At 35.7% G+C, this 21,195-nt stretch overlaps 1 protein-coding gene across 4 annotated transcripts in view; it reads left to right on the plus strand.

Annotated features, from left to right (window-relative positions):
* Nucleotides 1-21,195, plus strand: part of FSTL5 (follistatin like 5) — a 322,895-nt gene that overhangs the window by 154,329 nt on the left and 147,371 nt on the right. For all 4 annotated transcript variants that reach the window (XM_056358066.1, XM_056358085.1, XM_056358076.1 and 1 more), the window contains exon 5: nucleotides 13,535-13,731. In XM_056358066.1, coding sequence (XP_056214041.1) covers nucleotides 13,535-13,731 — 197 coding nt within the window. The remainder of the gene's footprint in view (nucleotides 1-13,534; nucleotides 13,732-21,195) is intronic.

Here is a 21,195-nt window from a genome sequence, read left to right on the forward strand (position 1 = left end):
TTGGGTTTTTTGGTGCTTTCTTTGGAACACATATATATTCAAGTTTGTGATGGAGGTGCTGCTTGTCAGGATCTTTATCACAGGTGTTGGCAGTGATGAATGCCCTGAGTCCAAGGTGTGTGGCTAGTGCTGCTTATAGAATTCCTGTAGCTGAAGTTGTCACAAGGTCTTTTGTTTAGGTCACAATATGAAATTTTATTGAATATAAAACCTCAGTTCTGGTATATACCTGTAATAATAATAAAAAAAGAATTAAAGTTTAGCAATATCTGAAGAGGCAGGAGATAGACTACTTGCAGAAAAGATAACGTATGTTTTTTATTACTAATTTTATTATGCTTACTTCTGTGTTTTTTAATTTGAATTAATTTAAAAGTGTTCCTCTAGTTTTTCAAAAGCTCTGAGGAAAAAACTACTTTCTGTATCTTCAAAATTTGTCTTAAAATAACGTCATGTAGAAATCGCTTCAATAAGTAAAATGAAGTGTATCAAGACCAAATTCATCCAGGTTGCCTTTTTTAATATCTTCTCTCTAAATTTCAGCTGGAACTCATCTACTGTATGAACTACTACTATGAAATAAATCATAGTTACTTTTTGTAGAGTATAGACATACCTCATTGAAAAGTATTTTTGATGGAACTTGGGTTGTTAAGTGATATTGCACACTTTGCAGGCAAAATACAATTGTGTAAAAAGTGTCTTGAGTTTTCATGAGAGTTGAGTGTGGTAGAACTTTCAGTACTCTCTACCATAGCAACTCAGCTATTCAGAGGTTAAACACAAGAGTAAATTGAAGGTGTGACAGTAGAGTCTGGAAGTTCTTAGAACAAATTGTTTCTTAGGTTAGTAAAATGAACTGGAAGTAATGTATTTCTAAACCAAATGGTGTTACCTCGGAAAGAATTATACCAAACCTAAGAAAACATGATTCTGACAAGTGAGATGAGTGGTTAAATGTGAAAATTCTGCAATTCTTGTGAAAGTTTGTATCATACAATGCCTAGCAAAAAATAAAACCACTGAGTTAGCGTTACCTGACACCAAATTTCAGAAATTTTCTGCCCTAACTTTCCAACTGTTGACTGGTTTGGGGTTTTTTGTGTGTGTAAAAATATAAAGCTTAAAAATTGAATACATATATTCAGTTGTTGCGTATTTGCATCTGGTTGGTTTTTTTATATGAATGTGTGTATACATACTTACTCTCTTGGAGTAGAAATTTTGTGCCTGTCTGTCTTTAATCTTGTTAAAAATATTTTTCCAAAAGTACATCTTAATGTAATTCTTTCTGGACTTTTGAATTGTGATGTGGATACAGTCTTAGGTTATAAAGGTTAGAAATTGAATGTGATAGAAAGCTGGTAATTTAAAGTTTGGGCTTTAGCCTTACTCTAGAGACAATGATAAAATGCTGGCATTTAAGTTAAATTTCAGCTTTACTTGCTCTGGATTTTGGTTTTTGGTGTGTTTTGTTTTTGTTGTTTGTGTTGCATTTTAGGGGGATTCTTGTTTGGGTTTGGAGGATTTTTTTGGGTTTCGTGTCTCTTTTTAAAGAACCAAACCCATTGTTTTTAAAGTGAGCCTTGTCTAATTATACCATTTCTTCTCTAAACAGTAATGGAAAACAGGGGTTTTATTTCTTGTTTAAATTTTGGCAAAGTTAATTTTGAATAAATGCTCACCACTTTGAGAGAGATGGGTGTCATAAGCTGGTGATACTTCAAGAACTGTCTGCTGGTTATGTGAGGGATTGTAACTAGAAACACAAAATATCAATATGAAACCGAATAGAAATGACTTCTTAAATATGTAAGTCTATGTGAATAAGGACATTTTCTACTGAATGTTACGTGCTGAATGAAACACTTAAACAAAAGCAAAGCTTCAGTTGTAAGAAAACACAGCTACGAATTTCACTGCAATTGGTGAAAAGCTTGAAGAGTCCAGTTTTTTTTAAATACCTTTCTGCGTCAAACCACAAATGAGGAATAATGATACAAAGCTGTACAGAGAGAGAGACAGTAGTAGCATCTTGAAATAACTAGTATGTCATCAGGCTTTCTGTAGTTGTATAGAGAAATCTCTAAAACATTTATTTCTATATAGTGAAGCTAGAATTATGTTATTGATCTACTTTCTCTAGGTAGCCTTTTCTGTGACTGAAAGAAAACAACAATCCAAATTCTGTTTAGGGATGACTGGTCAAAATACATTTGTGTGTGATCCCACAACTTTGCAAGACACTCTGCATCTCTAAAAGTAAGTGAAAGTGAGCTTACGTAGGGCTAGGTTTTCTCTTGCATCGATTTACACAACTCTGACTTCAAGGATTAGTATGAGCCAAAATTTCGATACAAGTGTGTGTGATGGGAAATTATTTTTAAAAGAACAGAGTTCTTAATACAAAACCTCCACAGTGGGTATTACTGATGTACGATTGTCACAGTACTTTACTTTCACCTCATCCATCATATAATAATACTGCAAGCCCTGTGAAGTGTCATTATAAAATGATAGCAGGCATGTTCGCAATATTTAAGCCCTTCATTCATAGCCAACAGAGTTACTAATATCAGTCTTCATAGTCCAATGCTGTCTTTTCCTACATCACCTTTCTTTCTTTCTGGAGCAATGAATTAGTTGATCATTTAGAAATTTAAGTAGATGACCTGGTAACATTAAAATAAATGGGGCTACACACAGGTCTCAGCAAGGTTTCTGATTTCACTAAAACCTTTTTGACATAATCTTCCCAACTATAACTAATCAGTTTTCAATATTTGTTTAAACATCAAGATACAATTTCAAGCCTACACTAAACAGAGTATAGAAACACTTAATCTGGAAGTTGCACATGAAGTTGTGCAGGCTTATCTGCCTGATCACGTTGATGCTGGTGCCAGACCAGTATGGTTAGGTTACATTCTGGTGTGGATTCAAAGGCAAATGCACGCTCCTTTACTTGAGTTTCAAGTTACAAATCTTGTTCTCCTCCTTCTGTTGCCAAACCAGCATATTCCTTTGTGTCTCTGTGGGAAGGATGGAGAAAGCAGAGAACAAGTACAGAACTGTGATGCTCAGCCTGGGAAGCACTATTTATGTCTCTTGCTTAGGCTGGCTAAAATCAAGTTTCATCACGTATGGTTACTGACCTTGGTGTTCTGTAACTTGGATTTATCTGAATTGCTTTAGTTTATACAGTAATCATACCCCAAAGATGAATAGCCCTGTAGAACGTGATTTGTTTTTCCTTCTTTTTTTTTTCTTTTGGTTAAAAAAGCGCAAGCAAGCACACACTCCCCCAAAAAATAAAAATAAAAAAACCCCAAAACCCCCAAACAAACAAAAAACCCCCAACAAACAAAAAAAACCACAACAAAAAAGCAACCAAAACCAAACAAGAAAAAGCCCCCCAAAAATGCTTTGTGTTGACCTGATGGTGCAGAGGGTCTTGCCTCAGCCTGAGCTGATTTTACCAGTGTCAAAAACTGCCTAGTGGCCAAATGACTGTTGCCTACCTTGTTTACCCTGAGCTCTCTCCAAACCCTTTATGGATAATTTAGTTGTAACAAATAATAGCCTTTTATTTCAGTTGGGGCGGGGGGAGGATTGGTCCTTTTGCATACTTAACCTTGTTACCAAAAAGAAGCAAGTTCTGATAACGAAACTTCCAAAACAAACCCAAGCAGATGGTGGGGCTGAGGATGAAGAACCTCTTGCCGTTCCTTCATATTCCTCCTGATGATGGACTCGGAATGCTCTTGGCTTCTCATGGCCTTTTGCCCCACACTTTTCCTGAGGAGAAGACTGAAACCTTAGTAACCAGAAAAATCCTGCAAGGCTAAGCACAAGTCAGATATTTTAAGAGGATACTAGGAAGGTTTTAAAAGTAATTAGATCTGTGGTGTTGACACTTTTTTTGAAGTAATTAAATAATTTGGGCTAATAGACTGCATAAAATATTAATTAGAATAACAGTAACATTTTGGTTCCATATAGATACACACATAAAATTAATTATTTTTCCTAGAGTAAAAGGCTGAATGTAAGAATTTCTGTAATTAACACCAAAACCAACTGTGATTTTAGCAACCAAAAGCTAAAGGTGGAACAAAGGAAGTGGTGAGAATATGCAATGGAGAGGAAGAAATGGAAATGGAGCAACAGAACTGTCCTTTTTAACTGTAGTACTTCACTCAGTCTTGAGACCCCAGCTTTACAAATTGTAAATACTCTGCATCTCTGGGAAGCTCTTGGGAAAAGGAAAATTGTAACTTAAATTAAGTCGTGTTCCACCTGTTTCAGTAACTTTTTGCGTTTGTTTTTTTTTTTTTAAATAAGAGCTCTCTGACACATGTTTCCTGAGAAGCAAAAGCAGACCTCTGCATAGATTTATGGCTAAGTTTGCATCTAATAAGTATTTCCCTGCTGCATTTGGAATATTTTTTATTTTTTTTTTTAATGAAAGCCTATAGCTTTTTGTAGTTTGGTAAAATCACTGTAGTAGATACTGCAAGTCAAAAATAGTTGAAGCCCTTTGGAAGGAAGGCTAACAGCAATGGTTGGGTTAACCCCGCTAGAGGGGAAAATAAAAAAAAAGACTGCATTAAACTCCTCAGTTTTAGCAGTGCCTTTGGGGCACACTGGTTCTCCCCCCCCCCAGTTTTTTTTTAATAAGACAGACAAGGAACTCCAGATAAACCTATTAATTTTGTATATGAATTTTTACATACGAAATCGGAGAAGTTTTTTTTAGTTTATAAGTCAAATAGAAAAACTGATCTAAAAGCTTGAGCTGGATACCAGAAAACAAAAAATAAGGGGATAGGTAATCTCTTTAGCATGTGTTTGGAAAAGAATAACATATATGATATGTTTGGAAAATTTGACATTTAACAAATGCCTTCATTTTAATCTCTTCTTTTTTGGAAAATTTGACATTTAACAAATGCCTTCATTTTCATCTCTTCTTTTTTCGTGGTAGAAAACCCTGAGGTAAATATTTGAGTCATCAAGAAATTTTGAGAATTTATATCACTGGTTGAAATCAGTGCGAATTTATCAGTCGTTTGAAGGCAGTTGATCATGTAGAACAGTTTTGCATTTGCCAGTTACATACTAACTCTGCTTACGGTGTTTGCGCTGTAACATGCAGTCTGTACAACCCATGCCTCCTAGAGCTTTTACATGTCATCTTGAAGGTGAAAGCTTATATGAGCTATTTTCTTCTGCCAAGCGATTGTGCTATGTCAACTGCTCTGCATTAAGAAGTCCTGCCTCCACATCACTATCCCAAATGCTGATTTTTGGTGCTTTTCTTCATTTCCCAATTACTTTTTCAATTAATCTTTTTCATTCCATATAACTTGTTATAACTAGTCCTGGAAAAAAAAAAAGAAATAGTATTACATATTTTTATATTTTCTTAATGCGTATTTGATTCAACTTCTAATGGTATTTAACCTTACTGGTATATCTTTAAGGAAAATCTGAATAATTTGTCTGAACTATTCATTATTTAAGCACTGAAAAGCTGTTTATATGTGTCTCCAGATAAGATGAGACACTAGAGTTGTGCAGGTATTTGTAATTAAGTAAAATTATTACTTTTATGATTTATAGTTTTGAAAGGTCAGAATGGATAAAAGCATTTTGACCAGTAATATTTGAGGAAAGGACAGCATTATTCCTTATTTACAAAGCAGAACTAAGACTTTGAAAATCTAGCTTAAATTCTGTTTTATGAATGACAGATACAGCTTTAAAACTTCGTATTTGTGTGTCTCTCTCTGGATGGTAGGGTATTTATGTATGTGCGAGGTATTTTCATACAAATATAGCATCTTAATAGATGTGTTGAAAGTTCTTAATTTCTTTAGTTACTTAGACTGATTTACACAGAAGAACTTAAAGAACTGAAGTCCTTATCACCCAAATATCTAACTTTGACAGCAATGCTGAATTTAGATTTAGATAATTATATATATAAGTCATTGGAAATCACGGGTGGTACAAAATAAGACTTAAAGCAGCCCATGTGCTGATTGAGTGGTGTATAATTTAGCTGAAAAAAAAGCAAAAATGAAGCCCAAAAGCCAAACCCAGAGACATTAAAAACTTTTTTTTTTGGCACTCTGAATATCTGAAGCTAAGCAGCTGCAGGGCCAAGATCTGCAGCTGTTAACTGTCATGTTTTTAAAAAATTGTAGACAATTCTCACCTTTTATTTAACCCATAGCTGCAACAGGGACAGGTTTTGAACTTAATCCCTGTTTATCCAGGAATTTTTATTGAAAAATTCTAGTTTGGAGTGTAAAGCTCTGCTCTCCATCCCCCTCAGCCTCTGGACCACAGAACAAGTCAGGTCTGCATACAAATGGGTTGCTTCTCTTCAAGTGTGGTTCGAGACCTTCAGTGAGGAGAGCAGAGAATAAAGGTCACACTGTTGACCTCTATATTTGGAAAATAAGAGTTTGATATTGGAAAATAAGATATTGTAAAGATATTTAAACCTGAAGTTTCTTTCAGATAAACCTAAACAATGTTGGTGGCTTTAAAACATTGCTTTATCTGTTAGGGCTACAAGTAAGAATACAAATTTCATTCATCTATAGAGACTAGATCTTGTAAAACAGCTGAATGATTGAAGACCTTCAAGTCATTTCTTGTGTTATGTTTGAAATTGAGTTGATATCAGACCATATCTGTAGTGACATTTTATCTTGTGTATGAAGAGTGTGTATGTGCATATCTATTAGTTTGTGTGTATATGTATGTTATCTTGGAATTAAGTTATTCTTGCTCTGTAGATTATAATTGTAATTTTGCAGAGAATAGTTTTGGCTAATTAGATTATTCTGAACATGTTCAAAATAAATGCAGAAGATTAACAGTAGGCTTGCTGCTTATCAGGTCTATTCCATTTCCAGAAATCTGATTTATCTATATATCAATTTTGTAATGCTTAAACCTGTTCATATGTGATTCATATGGGGTTACCACTTCTGGGAGATTCAAAGTTACTTTAATTTTGAAGGAAAAATGGAAACCATTTGTACTATATGATATAACTCAAAATAATAAAATATCTTGGCATCCAATTGTATCTCAGCAGCTGATGACTTCCGTGGAGCTAGACACTCCATAAATATTAATGATTTGATAGCACTCTGACAGAAGTGTTGTTCTTGCTATGGAGGTGCTAAGGCAAGGAAAGGTTAAGATGCCTGTATTAACCATGAAAGTGGTGATAGAACTGAGAACAGAAATTAAATGGTTTGCCTTTATTGCATTTTTTAACTGATACTGATTTTCCTTCTTTCTGTATACTAGAATTTTTCTAAAAACTATGTAATACAAAAATCTGATATCTGAATTTGGATTTAAGTAGTGACTCCTAAACTATTTTCTTGGCTGATTCTTCAATATTTTTTCTACAGGTGTTAAGAATAATGTGTATATTCATTTGCCAAGCTATCATAACTAGCTAGTTTTCATGTATGTCTTTCTCTTGCAAGTTGAGTAAGACTTAAATTGTCAAACACAACTTTTTTTGTATTATGGGCAAACATCATCCAATCAGTATGGTCTAGAAGGGCAATAGCACCCAAAATCTAACTTTCAGCTGTTTCCTAGGTAACAGGAATACAGCTGCAAAACTGTTGTACTGAATGGAAGGAAACGGCTAAGCATTTCCATTTTTCTACTATTTTTAAGTTTGAATTAAGTAAATCCTAGGACTACACTACTTCAGAAATTACAAGATATAGGACTAGAGAACTGCACTTCAATTCCAGTGTGTTTTATCACTTTTAGGCTTCTTCATGCCTTTTAAGACTGCACAGGTGATGTCAGGAAAACCTGTAAAACAAATGGTAGCAGAGGTGGTTTTTTTCAGGTTTGGGTTTGTTTTTTTTGGGTTTTTTTTGTTTTCTTTGACAAAATATGGTGTGTAGTACAATTGGTCCTTTCCATGAATGAAATAAAAAAAGAGCAAGAAACCACAATATTTGCTGCTATTGCCTTTCAGTAATTTTTCAGAAATTAACTATATATATGTGTAGCAAGCCTAGGTCACAAATGGAAAAAAATAAAAGGTACTAGAAAACTGAATTATGTTGGTAAATTATGCACAATGTGTAGGTTACTCTTTCCTTTATATAGATAATGATACAGAATTTAGTAGGTCTTTTCAGAAGTAATGTAATTGTAGTATATTTTCAGTACTGTGTCCTTTCTCAGTTATGTTAAGCATAAATTACTTTTTCTCACTATAGAGGTTGTCATACTTAATCCCCATTTACAATTTGTGTGTCATTGAGACAACTATTTCACAAGTAATGCTTATTAAATTAAAACATAAATAAAGCAATTTTTAAGTTTTTCTTTGTGCTGCTACTCCAGATTAGGGGAGGTCTCTTGCAAACATAGCCTCATTCTTGTGCTTTAAACATATGCTTCAAATTTCCTTGAATATTGCACTAAAAAGCAGTCATGACAATGAGATGAGTGATTCGTTAATGAAACTGTGCATTGTGTTGACTAGCAGTGTCTTACATTTCTTTGTGATCCTCTTATCTATCAGTTGCATCCATTGATCATGTTTGTCCTTATGTTCAAGTCTGTGGAGTCTTTGGTGTAAAGACTACTTTGAATTATGTATAAACTAAAAATATTTTAATGTAGTATAGCTGTGTAAACCTGTTTTACCACAACCGTGATTATTTTGGGTCATAACTTGAAGGTTCATCTGTCACCAGCCTAAAATCTACTATGAGAATGTACAGCAAGATTTTAAACATGGTCCTAGATCAAAATATAATTTATTACAACAGATTACTTTACAGAACATAATGAAAATGAAAGTGGTAATAGGAAAAAAATGGATGTAAGCTTTGGAGTAGAATTGCTATACAGTGCTCAGGCTTTTTTTGAAGTGTATGTTACCTGCATGTGTATATAGTGGGTAACTTACCTGCTATATATAATTTCCCTGTATATGAAAACTTACATGTTCATATAGCATATCACCTAGTTTTTATCACAAACTTTGAAGTTTGAAATTCTCAATCACTATGATAAGGCGGGGAACAGGAAAGTTAACTAATGATTTGTCACTTGCAGCTTGTACCCTGTGTCTGCCCAGAGCCCTGAGTGGCTATGCTCCTCCCAGGGTTTATCAGATGGATATGTTTTACACTGTGTTAGGAGGAAAAATAGTTCAGGTTGTTTTTGCCTTACTTATTATGATCTATAATAAGAAATACCAAACACACACACACACACCCACCCACCCAACAAAAACCAACAAAACCAAAAGACAAACCAAACTCTAGGGCAACAGAAACAAAAGCATTTATTTTTAATTTTTGGGGGTTTTTTTTGTAAGGTCATTGTAAGATACTGTAGCGTACTACCAGTGCATTAAATGCCTGAGTATAATTCTCCCCACCGTTACATGCTAACCATGTGCTCCTGCACAGTGACCTTGGCATCCCTTTCAGATAAAGGAACAGGGAATACTGCTTCCGTGGTACAGAGAACTGTGGTGCAGGGAGGCTGCAGGGAGTATGAAGCTGCTCTTGATAAGGCTGTGTTGTATATGGGTCAGGCTAACCTATTTAGATAAGTGAGAAACAAAATAGCATCTGTTTTAAACCATAAATGATGCCCAACAGAGATTTTTCTGGAAGGTGTTAGCAGTATTTTCATCATGAGGACTGGCTTTCGCATGAGTTAGTGAAGCACTCTAGGCTCTACCACACATAAAACCCCCGCACTAGAAGCCAGTGGACTATCGCGGTTGGGACTGTAATTCAGTCTGGTTGATCTGTAGAGCAGGGACACACTGAGAGCGAATTACAGCTGTTATCTCAAAGGCATGGTACAAACAACCCCATAGCGAGTAGGCTTTAGCACCATCACTGAATATAAAATAATCATCTGCTGAAGATGGGTTGTGGAGACATGACATTGTTTTGTGAACTGTATTCACCTTATTTTTATTTTACATATATATATATATATAAAATCACGCATCTGGCTTTCAACAGACTGTCATTGAAATTAATGTTTCAGTGTCTATAAAAAAGCTACTTTTCAGATAAGGAATGATTATGTTATTTAATTATTTCTAATTTCAATAATAAACAGACATTAATATTTTCTGTTAGTAACTAATACAGTGTATTGGTAAGTTTGAGCAACTTCTCAGGTTAAAAAATACTTTCAAAGGACATTACAGGAAGAGGAAAAATATAAATTAAAATCTATCTTAGTGTAGAACACTGATAACAGATTTTAGCAACCTGTTCTTAGGAAATTATTTTGCTGATGAGGTAATATAAACCATATATTGTTGGGGCACTTGCTGTATTGAACGATTATACTGAACTCTGAAGCAAGTGGAAAAATACTGAAGAAATAAGACGAGGTCACGGTCAGAACAGTGGGATGAAGAAAAAGGAGCAAATTGCAGATGTTTGCACAAAACCAAGGCCGACAGGATGCGATAAGAAGAACTAGGAGACCGCAGAAAGGAGCCTACGTGCCAGAACAAGCAGAAACAGAAATCTTCCCAGTAAACAATTGTTAACCAATCATATTATTATACGCTTGTAAGATAGCCAATCACATTATCGCACGTTTATAGAATGCCTTATAAAAGTTTACCTGGTTTATACAATAAACGGATCAGATCTTGAACTCCGTGAGTATTCGTATCTGACTCCCGCTCGCCCGAAATGCCCGCAGCAATATATACACTAATGCAATGTAACTTAAGATATTTTGCTGACAATATTGTAGTACCTTTATTAGGTGTAGAATGTGACTAAAAGTTTTAACAGCCTTCTATTCTTAATTTATGAATGAAGTTTTTCTACGAGAAGCAGTCAAACTTGTGGGAATAGCAGTCTCTCAGATAACTTTTTCTTAGGCAGCCTTTATGTTGTATATTAAAAAGAATGGTACAAATCTTTTTACCTTCTGGAAAAATGTAAAAAATATCTTACGAACGTGTAATACATAAGTGCTTTTATATGGCTATTATGCTAGTTTCAGAAGTTTGTGCTATGCAATGGGAGGTGTAGAAAAAAATATTGTAGAAAACACATTGTCTGAATTCTTTCTTCTCTCTCTGAAGATGTATTTTGGGAGAATACAATACTGCCTCATTCCTTAGGCTTTTTTTCATAAACACTTTTGAGTTAAAAATAGGAAAAGCAACTAATTATTACAATCCTTTGCATGATCATGTGATACATATTTTTTTCTCTCTAAATTTACACTAATTTCTATAATATTTCATGTAGAAATCTGTGTAACCCATGCAGAAGCTTGTCCATATTTAATAAATAATCTTTAATATTCTATGAACATAAACATCATTATTGCCTCTGTAGAGATGAGAACCTATATTCAATTCTTGATGGATCATTAAAGTGAGAGACATTGTCCTGCACCTCAAGGGAAAAAAAAAATTGTCAGTGTGACTTTCATTCATTTTTCCATATCTTTTTCTAACTAAAACATGTAGTGACTCATCACGGATACTGTGACAAGTCCAGGATTTAATGTATATTATTAAGAAATAAACTGCTTTACTTATGATGTTGATCTCTGTTGTAGAAATGTCTCTTTGCGGTTTTGGAATGAGAACTGTTTGTTCAAAAATAATTTTCAGGGAATTAAATATGGGTGTGGTTTACTAGGTCTGAGCAGTATAGTATCTAAGTAATAGGATTTGTCTCCCCTCCCCCAGCCAGGAGTATAGGTAAATGATGTGAGATTTCAGCTGCACCAGAGTAAAACCAAACTGTCTCTATCTGAGGATGGCACAGCCAGAACAGTTATCTGGGGGAGACAAAGATGACACTTGTTTTCCTGGCCCAGCCTTCTGGAGCTCGCCCAAATGAGTGAGAGGATTCTCGGTGCTCCCTTCCCTCCCCACCGCCTGGAGCCCACAGCCAGTCAGCTGGAGAGGTTTGTGCAGCTCCGGAATGGCCAAGGAATAAACGTGTTTCCCTACCAGAGTATTTCTGCATTAGATCCCTGAAAAGCTGTCATGTAGAAATCAACCCCTATAAATTGTATGTCCTCAATCTCCATGCCTCTGCCAGATAAGGAGAAACATGCAAATTTGTTACTTCAGTTGGGATTTTTGGATAGCTACATAACAAGCCATGGCTTTTAGAAGGGAAAAAAAATGCTAGAGTCATTTTGATTCCTAAAACTATTTTGTCTGCTTCTGTGATTTAACTTTTATCACAGGACACCTTCTCTTCTAGATCCGAGTCTCACTAGGATAGTGACAAGCATTTAGGAACTTTTTCTCTCTGCTTGAAGAAATGGTGATGAAGGTGTACATAGTGGTATGGTCACCATAATGCATATACCATTAAATACACCAAAATAATAAACTCCAGTCTCATACCTGTAAATTAGATATTTTTTTTAAATGGGACCCACTTGCAAAACAGAACGAGTACCTATAAGCAGTTTGTGTGATAGTTGTTCCTCATTATTACTTGCGTTTTCATCTTAATACCTAAAAAGGATCTAACATAGCTTTCTTTGCTAATCATTGTATTGCTCCAGCCTTGAATTCACTACTCAAAGTTAACTGTAGTAGTAGCAAACTGTAAAGATATGTTAACAACAAATACACGGTATTTTGCTGGTCCACATCTACGTATCTCATTGTACCAAAAAAACTTCTGAAATGCTAAGGTTATCTTAATAAAACCAAAAACTTCTGAACTGTTTCTCTGTTCAGTTTAAAATATACAACTGATGTAAGCGAGTACCAAACGTACACTATATTGTGCTTTGGCTTAGAATAAGTAGTGATTATAATCACTGTATGTAGGACATCTGCTGTAGCAATTTCCACTTTGTAAAAGACTGGATAATGAGAAGAATAAACTAGATCTTGTTAAAGATATCCTTTCTCTTCTTCAGGCAATCCTGCCTTCTCTTGCTCAAATAAGTTTGTTATGTCCAGTAAATTAAAAGGTTGAGATAGCTTATGAGCATTCAAGTGTTATTTCTGAAGTCAAACATGATTGTGAAATGTATTCTTTATAAAGTATCATTTTCTATCATACTTGCAGGTTTTGTTGCCAACGTTACATCGCAGTATTCATTTTATGAAAGTTTATATGAAATGCTTTACCAAAGGTAAAAGTTAAAAAAAAAAATATCTTCAGATGCACTTTTCCAGAATGATCTAAAAGTACAGGCTTGGAAACGATTAAAACTTTCCTCAGTTTCCATACACAGGAAATGTTTTATTAAGAAAGTATCTAAACGTGCAGTAATTTTTGGCCTTAATCTGAAGACTAGACAAGGGAAATGGTATGAATTGAACTACCGCAGATCAAATTCCTTACCTTGTAAAGCAACCCTGTTGGTACTGTTATAAGAAATTAATGCTCTCTGTTTTTACAATTATTATTTTTTTAAATTACTTTTAAACTTTTAATAAGAAATCAAATTCAAAATAAACTTGTCTTGTTTATTGTCTTTTCAGGGGATAAATGCAAGCCTACTGAATACACCAAAGTGAAAAATATGTTACTGGATCTACAAAATCGGAGATACATTGCACAATCAAAAGATAAAATCATTGATGAGAAAATGGCTTTAAAGAAGCTTCTTGTAGATCAGATGTTTAGATCTTTTGACTCGGACAACAATGGACTTCTGGACACTAATGAATTATCTCTGGTAAGATTTAGATGTTATTTCCATTAGCACGGTAAATATTCAATTGTCTTTGTCAGGACTTACACATGTGGAATGTTATGTTTTAGGATGCTCTCACTTCAGAAAATATATGTGAGTTTCTGAGGTAAAAAACTTCATTCAAGAATTTTGGAAAAACTGAATTATTTAGAGATTCTACAGTGATTATTTAGAACTCTGAATATTGTGCTTTGGGATATGCTGTAGGGGATTACAATGCTATACGTTGCTTTGACCATGAGTGATTTTATTATCCACAGCATGCTATCATGAAGGCCAACTGTACAGATATATTTTAGAGGTTTAAAACTATTAAAATGATATTTTAAATCACTTCTGCAACACTGAACAAGCATTATTGCTTTATGCAGTTTAGGACTAGATAAGTACAGAAGTGGTCTTGGAAAGAGAGTTCATGGTAGTCTCTAAACAACAAGATTTAATTAATTACAGGTCTAAACCAGTAATTGATTCTCTGGTAGGCATGACAGCACTAGCTTTAATCTACCTGGAAGGGTTAACTCAATTAAAGACTGTTGTTAGGGCACATGTACTTTGATTTAGTAGATAATGTCTGTGTTTGAGAAACCTAATCTCGGCTGAACTATATTAATGAGTCTAATACTAGGCAACCACTTCAAAATTCAACATGTGGCATCTAACAAATCTTACTCTTGATCATTATCCGTTGTTTTCCGTTGCATGGCAGTCTTGAGAAATATGTACAAGTGAATATATGATACTTACAGTATTAGGCTGGAGTTATCATTACCATACAGTTAACTTCTAAAATGTTAGTGGCAATTTTCAGGACCAGAGGCTACATGAAAATAAAGGTATCATTTCAAATAATAAATTACATGTTTCAAAAAAAAGTATAAAGCATAGAAAAATCATATATTTTTAAGATTGGGTTTTCCTGCTATTTTTTAAGACTCTTTCAGAACTTCAGCTATCGAGCTAATATGATGCCTGTATATATTTTACAAATAAAACTTTTTATGTGAATAAGCTATATGAATACGAAAGATACATAGGACTCGGGTATAGATGTGCAAATTTTATGTAACGCTTATAGATAAATATCACCAGCACATGAAAAAATGTGATAGTGATTAGTGTATAGGTTGGCAATCTAAGAAACTGAGTTTTAAATCTTTATTTTATCACTTTAAAATAGCTTGATTTTGTTGCCATAGCCCTCATATAACTACTGGAAAATAGCTGAACACTTTTACCACTACAAATCCATTATCTAATTATGAGTGAATCATTCTCTTTTTCATTAGAAGATCAGGACTAAAATACTAGTGCTGAACGTCACTATCAAAAATACTTTGTAGAATTTCCAGGTTTGTATGAAGAAACAATTATTCTGTATTCAGTTACTACATGTATACTTTTTTCTTTCCTTTTTTTCCTTTGTGCCAAACATAGTTTTTTTTAAAATAAAAATCTTCCATTATAGTATTTTCAAACTCTCTATACATACTTTCCCCACATAATTATTTCTATAAAAAATAATTTATAATGCCAACTTTACAGTTATGTTTTTTCAGGGGTATTGAAACAGGTCAAACAACCTTAAAACTCAAACATGGTGTTTTGCAGTTTTGCTAAAATTTGTTACAGAAACATCAAATTACTCAAACCTACAGAATAAGGTTAAATGAGTTCATTACTAGGCTGTGTAGTTTGTTATTCTGCTTTGATGAGAGCCATGATGAACTAACCTGTTGCCCTCAGAAATGTTTTCTTAGTCAGTTTGAACAGAGAAGAAAAAAACAGAAGCTATAACTGTTTCCTGTGAATCCTTCTCGATAGCAGGAACTTCAGCTAAGAACCTTTATGTCTCTTTCACATGAGAAAAGGAAACACTGAGTCATCTTTGCGCAACACAGAATATTGTGCGGCTTTGCAGTAAGAACCCAGCTCCTGTATAATCTCAGTATTTGCAAATCCTTGCCTTCATCTGATGGAGGAAGATTCTAGCTTGCACGTTTGCTGAAAACAAACCATGTGACTTGGTTCTCTCTGAAGTCTTAAAACAAGATGACGAACAAAAAGAACTTAGACCAATATCTTCAAATGAAGCACATTTTTTTCAGAGCAGTGTCCTTGATTGTTGAAAACTTGACACTTTTTATCCTCCTGTGGTTTAGCCCAGTGAAAGTTTTTTTTGTTGAGCATAAAAGCTTGATAAATCAAAATTGTTTTGAAAGGTGGGATTAGACTCGTGCTCTCTTCTGCCCTTAGTGTATATGATAGCTATCAGTATTTCTTAAAATTGGAATTCCTGTAGTAGAAGAAAAGAAACAAAAAGACCTCATCTTGAATACGCTGTCTAGAACATACTGACTCACAGTGGGAGAGGTCTGTGCCACTGGGGGAATGCTGGGCCCATGAAGGTTCCTGAGAACGTGGTTATTGAGGGGGAAAGGGTGGGGGTGGTGGAGGAACATTAGAAAGGTCTTTAAACTTCCCCAAGGCTGAATGGGAGTGTATTTGGTTTGTGTGGCAAGGGTTTGGTAGCTGTGGGGGCTACAGGGGTGGCTTCTGTGAGAAGCCCCTGTGTCCCATGGAGCCCCTGCCAGCCGGCTCCATGTCAGACCTGCCGCTGGCCAAGGCCGAGCCCATCAGTGACTCTGTTAGCACCTGTGTGACAACACATTTAAGAAGGATGAGAAGAACTGCTGCACAGCAGCAGAAGGGGGGAGGAGTGACTACATGTGAGCAGAGCAGCCCCTGCAGCCCCCCAGGCCAGCGCAGGGGGAGGGGCAGGGGGTGCTCCAGGGCCGGAGCAGAGGCTCCCCTGCAGCCCCAGGGGAAGCCCATGGGGAGGCCGGCTGTGCCCTCAGCCCGTGGGGGTTAACGCTGGAGCAGATCCCACCCGCAGCCCGTGGGGACCCCACGCTGGAGCAGGTGGATGCCCAAAGGAGGCTGTGACCCGTGGGCAGCCCATGCTGGAGCAGCCCCTGGCAGGACCTGCGGCCCCATGGAGAGAGGAGCCCGGGCTGGGCCGGGTTTGCTGGCAGGACCTGTGACCCCACGGGGGACCCACGCTGGAGCCGGCTGCTCCCGAAGGGCTGCAGCCCGTGGGGGGACCCATGCTGGAGTGGTTTGTGAAGAACAGCCCGTGGGAAGGACACGTGTTGGAGAAGTTTGTGGAGGACTCTCCCCTGTGGGAGGGACCCCATGCTGGAGCAGGGGAGGAGTGTGAGGAATTCTCCTCCTGAGGAGGAAGGAGCAGCAGAAATGACGTGTGATGAACTGACCACAGGCTCCATCCCCATCCCTCTGTGCTGCTTTGGGGGAGGTAGAGAAAACTGGGAGTGAAGTTAAACCTGGGAGGAAGGAGGAGGGGTGGGGGGAAGGTGATTTTTAAGATTTAGTTTTATTTCTTATTATCCTACTACTCTGATTTGATTGGTAATAAATTAAATTATTTTTTCCCAAATTCAAGTCTTTTTTGCTCTTGATGTGAATTGCTAAATGATCTCTCTCTGTCCTTACCTCGACTGACGAGCCTTCCCTTATATTTTCTCTCCCCTGCCCAGCTGAGGATAGTGATATAGCAGCTTTGGTGGGCACCTGCCATCCAGCCAGGGGAGCCCACCACAGGGAGACATTACCGTACTCTTGAAAACTTTCTCAGGATTAGAATTTTTGTCAGTTGTGCTCAGAATAAAGCCAAAATTTTGAAATCTGCTGACCTGTCATAAGTAATAGTGCCTTTCTGCATTTTAAATTTAATCATGTTAAGGGAATATGAAATATATAATGTACTTGTAGAAAACAACAAGAGTTTCTGAAGTTAATTTATGTTCACATGAATATTGAACTGCAGGTTTTAGTGCTTCTTAAATTTTATATCTCCTCGATCTTGCTGTGCAATGAGGCTCTTGGATTGCATTGTATTATCTCATAGGTGTCCATATAGTCACCCTACCTAATGTCAAATTGAAATTAATCAGTTGGAAATTGGAAACGGTGACAGCAACACTGCAATTTCTGCGATGTATTTTGGATCAGAAATCATAAGTTTCTTCTATTTGCATCTTGATGCAAGGAAATGAATGTTTCTCTCCAGAAAAAGCAAAAATATTGATTTTTATTTTAAAAAGCTATTTCAAATAGCGAGATAATTAAAAAAAATACTTCAGGTGTTGTAACAATAAATTAAGAATTGTCAGGCATTTTTTTTTCTTTTATTTGAACAATTCTGGCAACTAGGTGTAATTTTTTTCATGGCTCTGTAGTCTAATGGAGAATAACAGTTAAAATAATTATAACTCCATTAGACAGTGTAAATGTCAGACAAGGCAGTCTGCAATGAAGACAGAAAAGCAGTGGGCTTATGTAGCTCCATGCAGGTGAAGTGAATATTTTTCTTTGACTTGACTGCTTTTGCTGCTGAGCTGAAATAATTTAATGTTCTAGTTTTCAAATCCTATATTAGCAAGTCAGATGTGGCTTGACTTGGAAGGACTTACTGATGAAGTTAACCTTTCAGACCACTCGGTTCTGAGAGGTAGGTACTTATTGGAAAGTGTAATCACCCTTCCAAAAGGGTGGGCTATGAAACAGGCAGAATTTTCATCATCTTCTTCACTGCTGACCTAACACAAATGCAATATATTTACATGATTTCTGGTAAAAGGGGATGGTTCCTTGAAGGATTTGGTTTGGTTTTAAAATGCTTTAAAATAATTTAAATTAATCCAAACTAAAGGTAGATAATTGATTCTCCTGGTTAGCAATGAATATTCAGTTGTTAAGATGCTCACTTGTTTATTTTCTTTTACCTTATGCAAAACCAAATTAGAATTAAATACAAAGTTATAAATGGAATGTTAGTGTTTCTATCACTGCGAACTGCTTGACTATATTGTTTTTACTGTGTCAAAGAGAAAGAACAGAAGTGATACGGGGAGACATGGGAATAAAATGTGTGTCTTCCAGGGAGGATGCAGTTATTCCTGTATGGTGGAATTGCCATTTTACAGGCAGTAAGCTTTTTCTGGTTACCATCAGTGAAGGGTACATAAGTTCTAAGAATATTTCATCTTGCTCAGCAGTGAAATTCAAGTACCTTCAGTGTGTGAAAGTGAAATAATCTATACTTGATTAGACTGAGAGCTGCTTTCCTTTATCATACTGAACTAAGAAAACAAAATTTTACAGGAAAGTGGCATAGTTTGAAAGAAAGTTGAATATATAATAATAATAATGATAAATATTCCTCTTCCTTTCCAACTTTTTAATGATCTATTTTCTGGAGTCAATGAATTTAGCATCCTTATTTATCTATAATCTCAAATACCTGGATATATTTGTTATTTGTGAGGTCAACATAGGGCAAATGAGAATACGTTACATTTTTATAAAAAGTCATCCTTACCTCTGTATTTTATTTTGACATTTTCTTGGTGTCATTTAATTCCAGTTAGCCAGACCAAACACAAATAAGAAACAGCCAAATTAACTGCTCACCCTCATGTACTAAATTCGTCATTGTTTCAAGGAATAAGAAGTGAAGTTGTGGGAAATACAGTAAGATTAAATGTCATTTTCACGTATCAGTTTAATATACTCCAATTTTAGGTGACATCATAAATACAGATTTCTCTTAAAGTGTATTGAACCTTTGAATAGTGTTACATATCCGTGTGTGTAAAGAAACGCAAGCTCGGGGTGTAGGGGTGTGTATCTAACTATATATTACCTTTATCTAAAGCATCAATTCAGAAGTTCTTCTGTAAAGTGTACTAAAACAGAAACAAACTTTAAGTAGGAAATGAAGTATGGTTGTCTGTATGGCTGTGTGTAGGGATGTGTTCTTATCGGGGCATCTAGGAATATGCCGTACCTTTAAGAGAATGCACTCTCTGTAGATGCGTAGAGATGTATCTGTGAAGGACTTGGTTACTATATATCATCTTTTTTTAAAAAAAAGTGATCTGAGGGAATTATACATTTAATTGGTTTGTTTCATACACCATTAATTGCTGCTAAATGTATAGGTAAGATAACATTTTATTTAGTTTCTTCCTGCTGTTTATTCATTAAGTTCTTTTTTCTCAGATTTGCCTCAATCACTGTCATTTATTATGTTTGCTAACAAACTGCTGCTTTTTTGTGACTTGAGAACAGTATGTGTCCTTTTTTATGCAACAACTTGGCCTGAAATATGGCTCCATTTTTCCTTCCAAGATTAAGATTCCTAAACTGTGTTGCCTATGTTGTGCCACTGAGGTCTGAAAGAAAACAATACAAACCAAACCTCTGGTTTTATTTCTGTATTAATGATAATACTTTTGCACTTCATACTAGCTGATACTTTGTGGCATGTGTTAATACAGCTACAACTAATGCAAATTGCATCTTTTCTGTCAGCATTCATTTCTGAAACTCTGATCAAAATACTTAATGGAGCCCTGGCCTTTGAATTTTTACCTTTGTGACTTTTGATTTTGCATCTTCGTGTTATTACCATGTGTTATTTGGAGGACTTGGAACTGAGAGAAGGTATAATAAGCCTAGTTCTTCTTTTGTAATTTTTAATCAGCTTTGGTTTTTCCTACATGTGGCATAGGCAGAAGCATATTTTGCATGTTAAGCTATAGTTCTATTTATTTTCTGCCTGTTAGGAATGCCTTATTTAGTTTGTATTACCCATTTTTGCTATCACTAATCTTAGAAAGACTGAACATGCACTATTCAGTTCTAGATTCAAGATAAGAATACTACATGAAATTTTAAAATCGGGGGGAAAGAACTTTTTGGGGATTAGTAGTGAGATACAGCTTACAAACTCTGTGATCGTAGTACCAAACCCTGACACCCTGATCAGCGTTTGCTGCCTTTGCTTTTATCAAGTAGAATTCTGCACTTCCCATTGTTTTCTTGTGTAATGGGTAATTCAGTTACTCTGCTGGATTATAGTTTAGTTATTTAGCTACTGCAATGACATCTAATGAAAAAAAGGGCTATGAATAACTTTTTAAATGATTTAAAAATTTAAAATACCCTGTAGCTAGGTATTAGATCAGTACCTAGCGTATCTATTTACAACACGTGAATATTTCATATACCTGGGTAGAAGACAGCTTTGAAGTATTTCTTGAGTCCAAATGGAGCATTTAGGATCCTCAGAGGTGTGAAAGCATTGCAAAATCTAACTGCTAGATGATCTTGCAGAGACTAATTTCTCAGTTTCTGGCTAGGAACAAAGCCCATGCCTGAAGTCTGAGAAAAAATATGTTTAGACAAGAGGACCTTAGACACCAGATCGTGTGGGCAAAATATTGTGGTTTGCTAATGCAAAATATAGAAGAAGCAGTTTCTGAAGCGGCATTACCTGGAATATCCCTCTCTAGCCAATTACCTCGAGGTTAGGCCAAGCAGTTATGCTCCTTCAGTTATTTCTCTCTGGCTCAACGATTC

Source organism: Falco biarmicus, chromosome 1 (genome assembly GCF_023638135.1).
Source record: "Falco biarmicus isolate bFalBia1 chromosome 1, bFalBia1.pri, whole genome shotgun sequence".
NCBI classification, from domain to species: domain Eukaryota; kingdom Metazoa; phylum Chordata; class Aves; order Falconiformes; family Falconidae; genus Falco; species Falco biarmicus.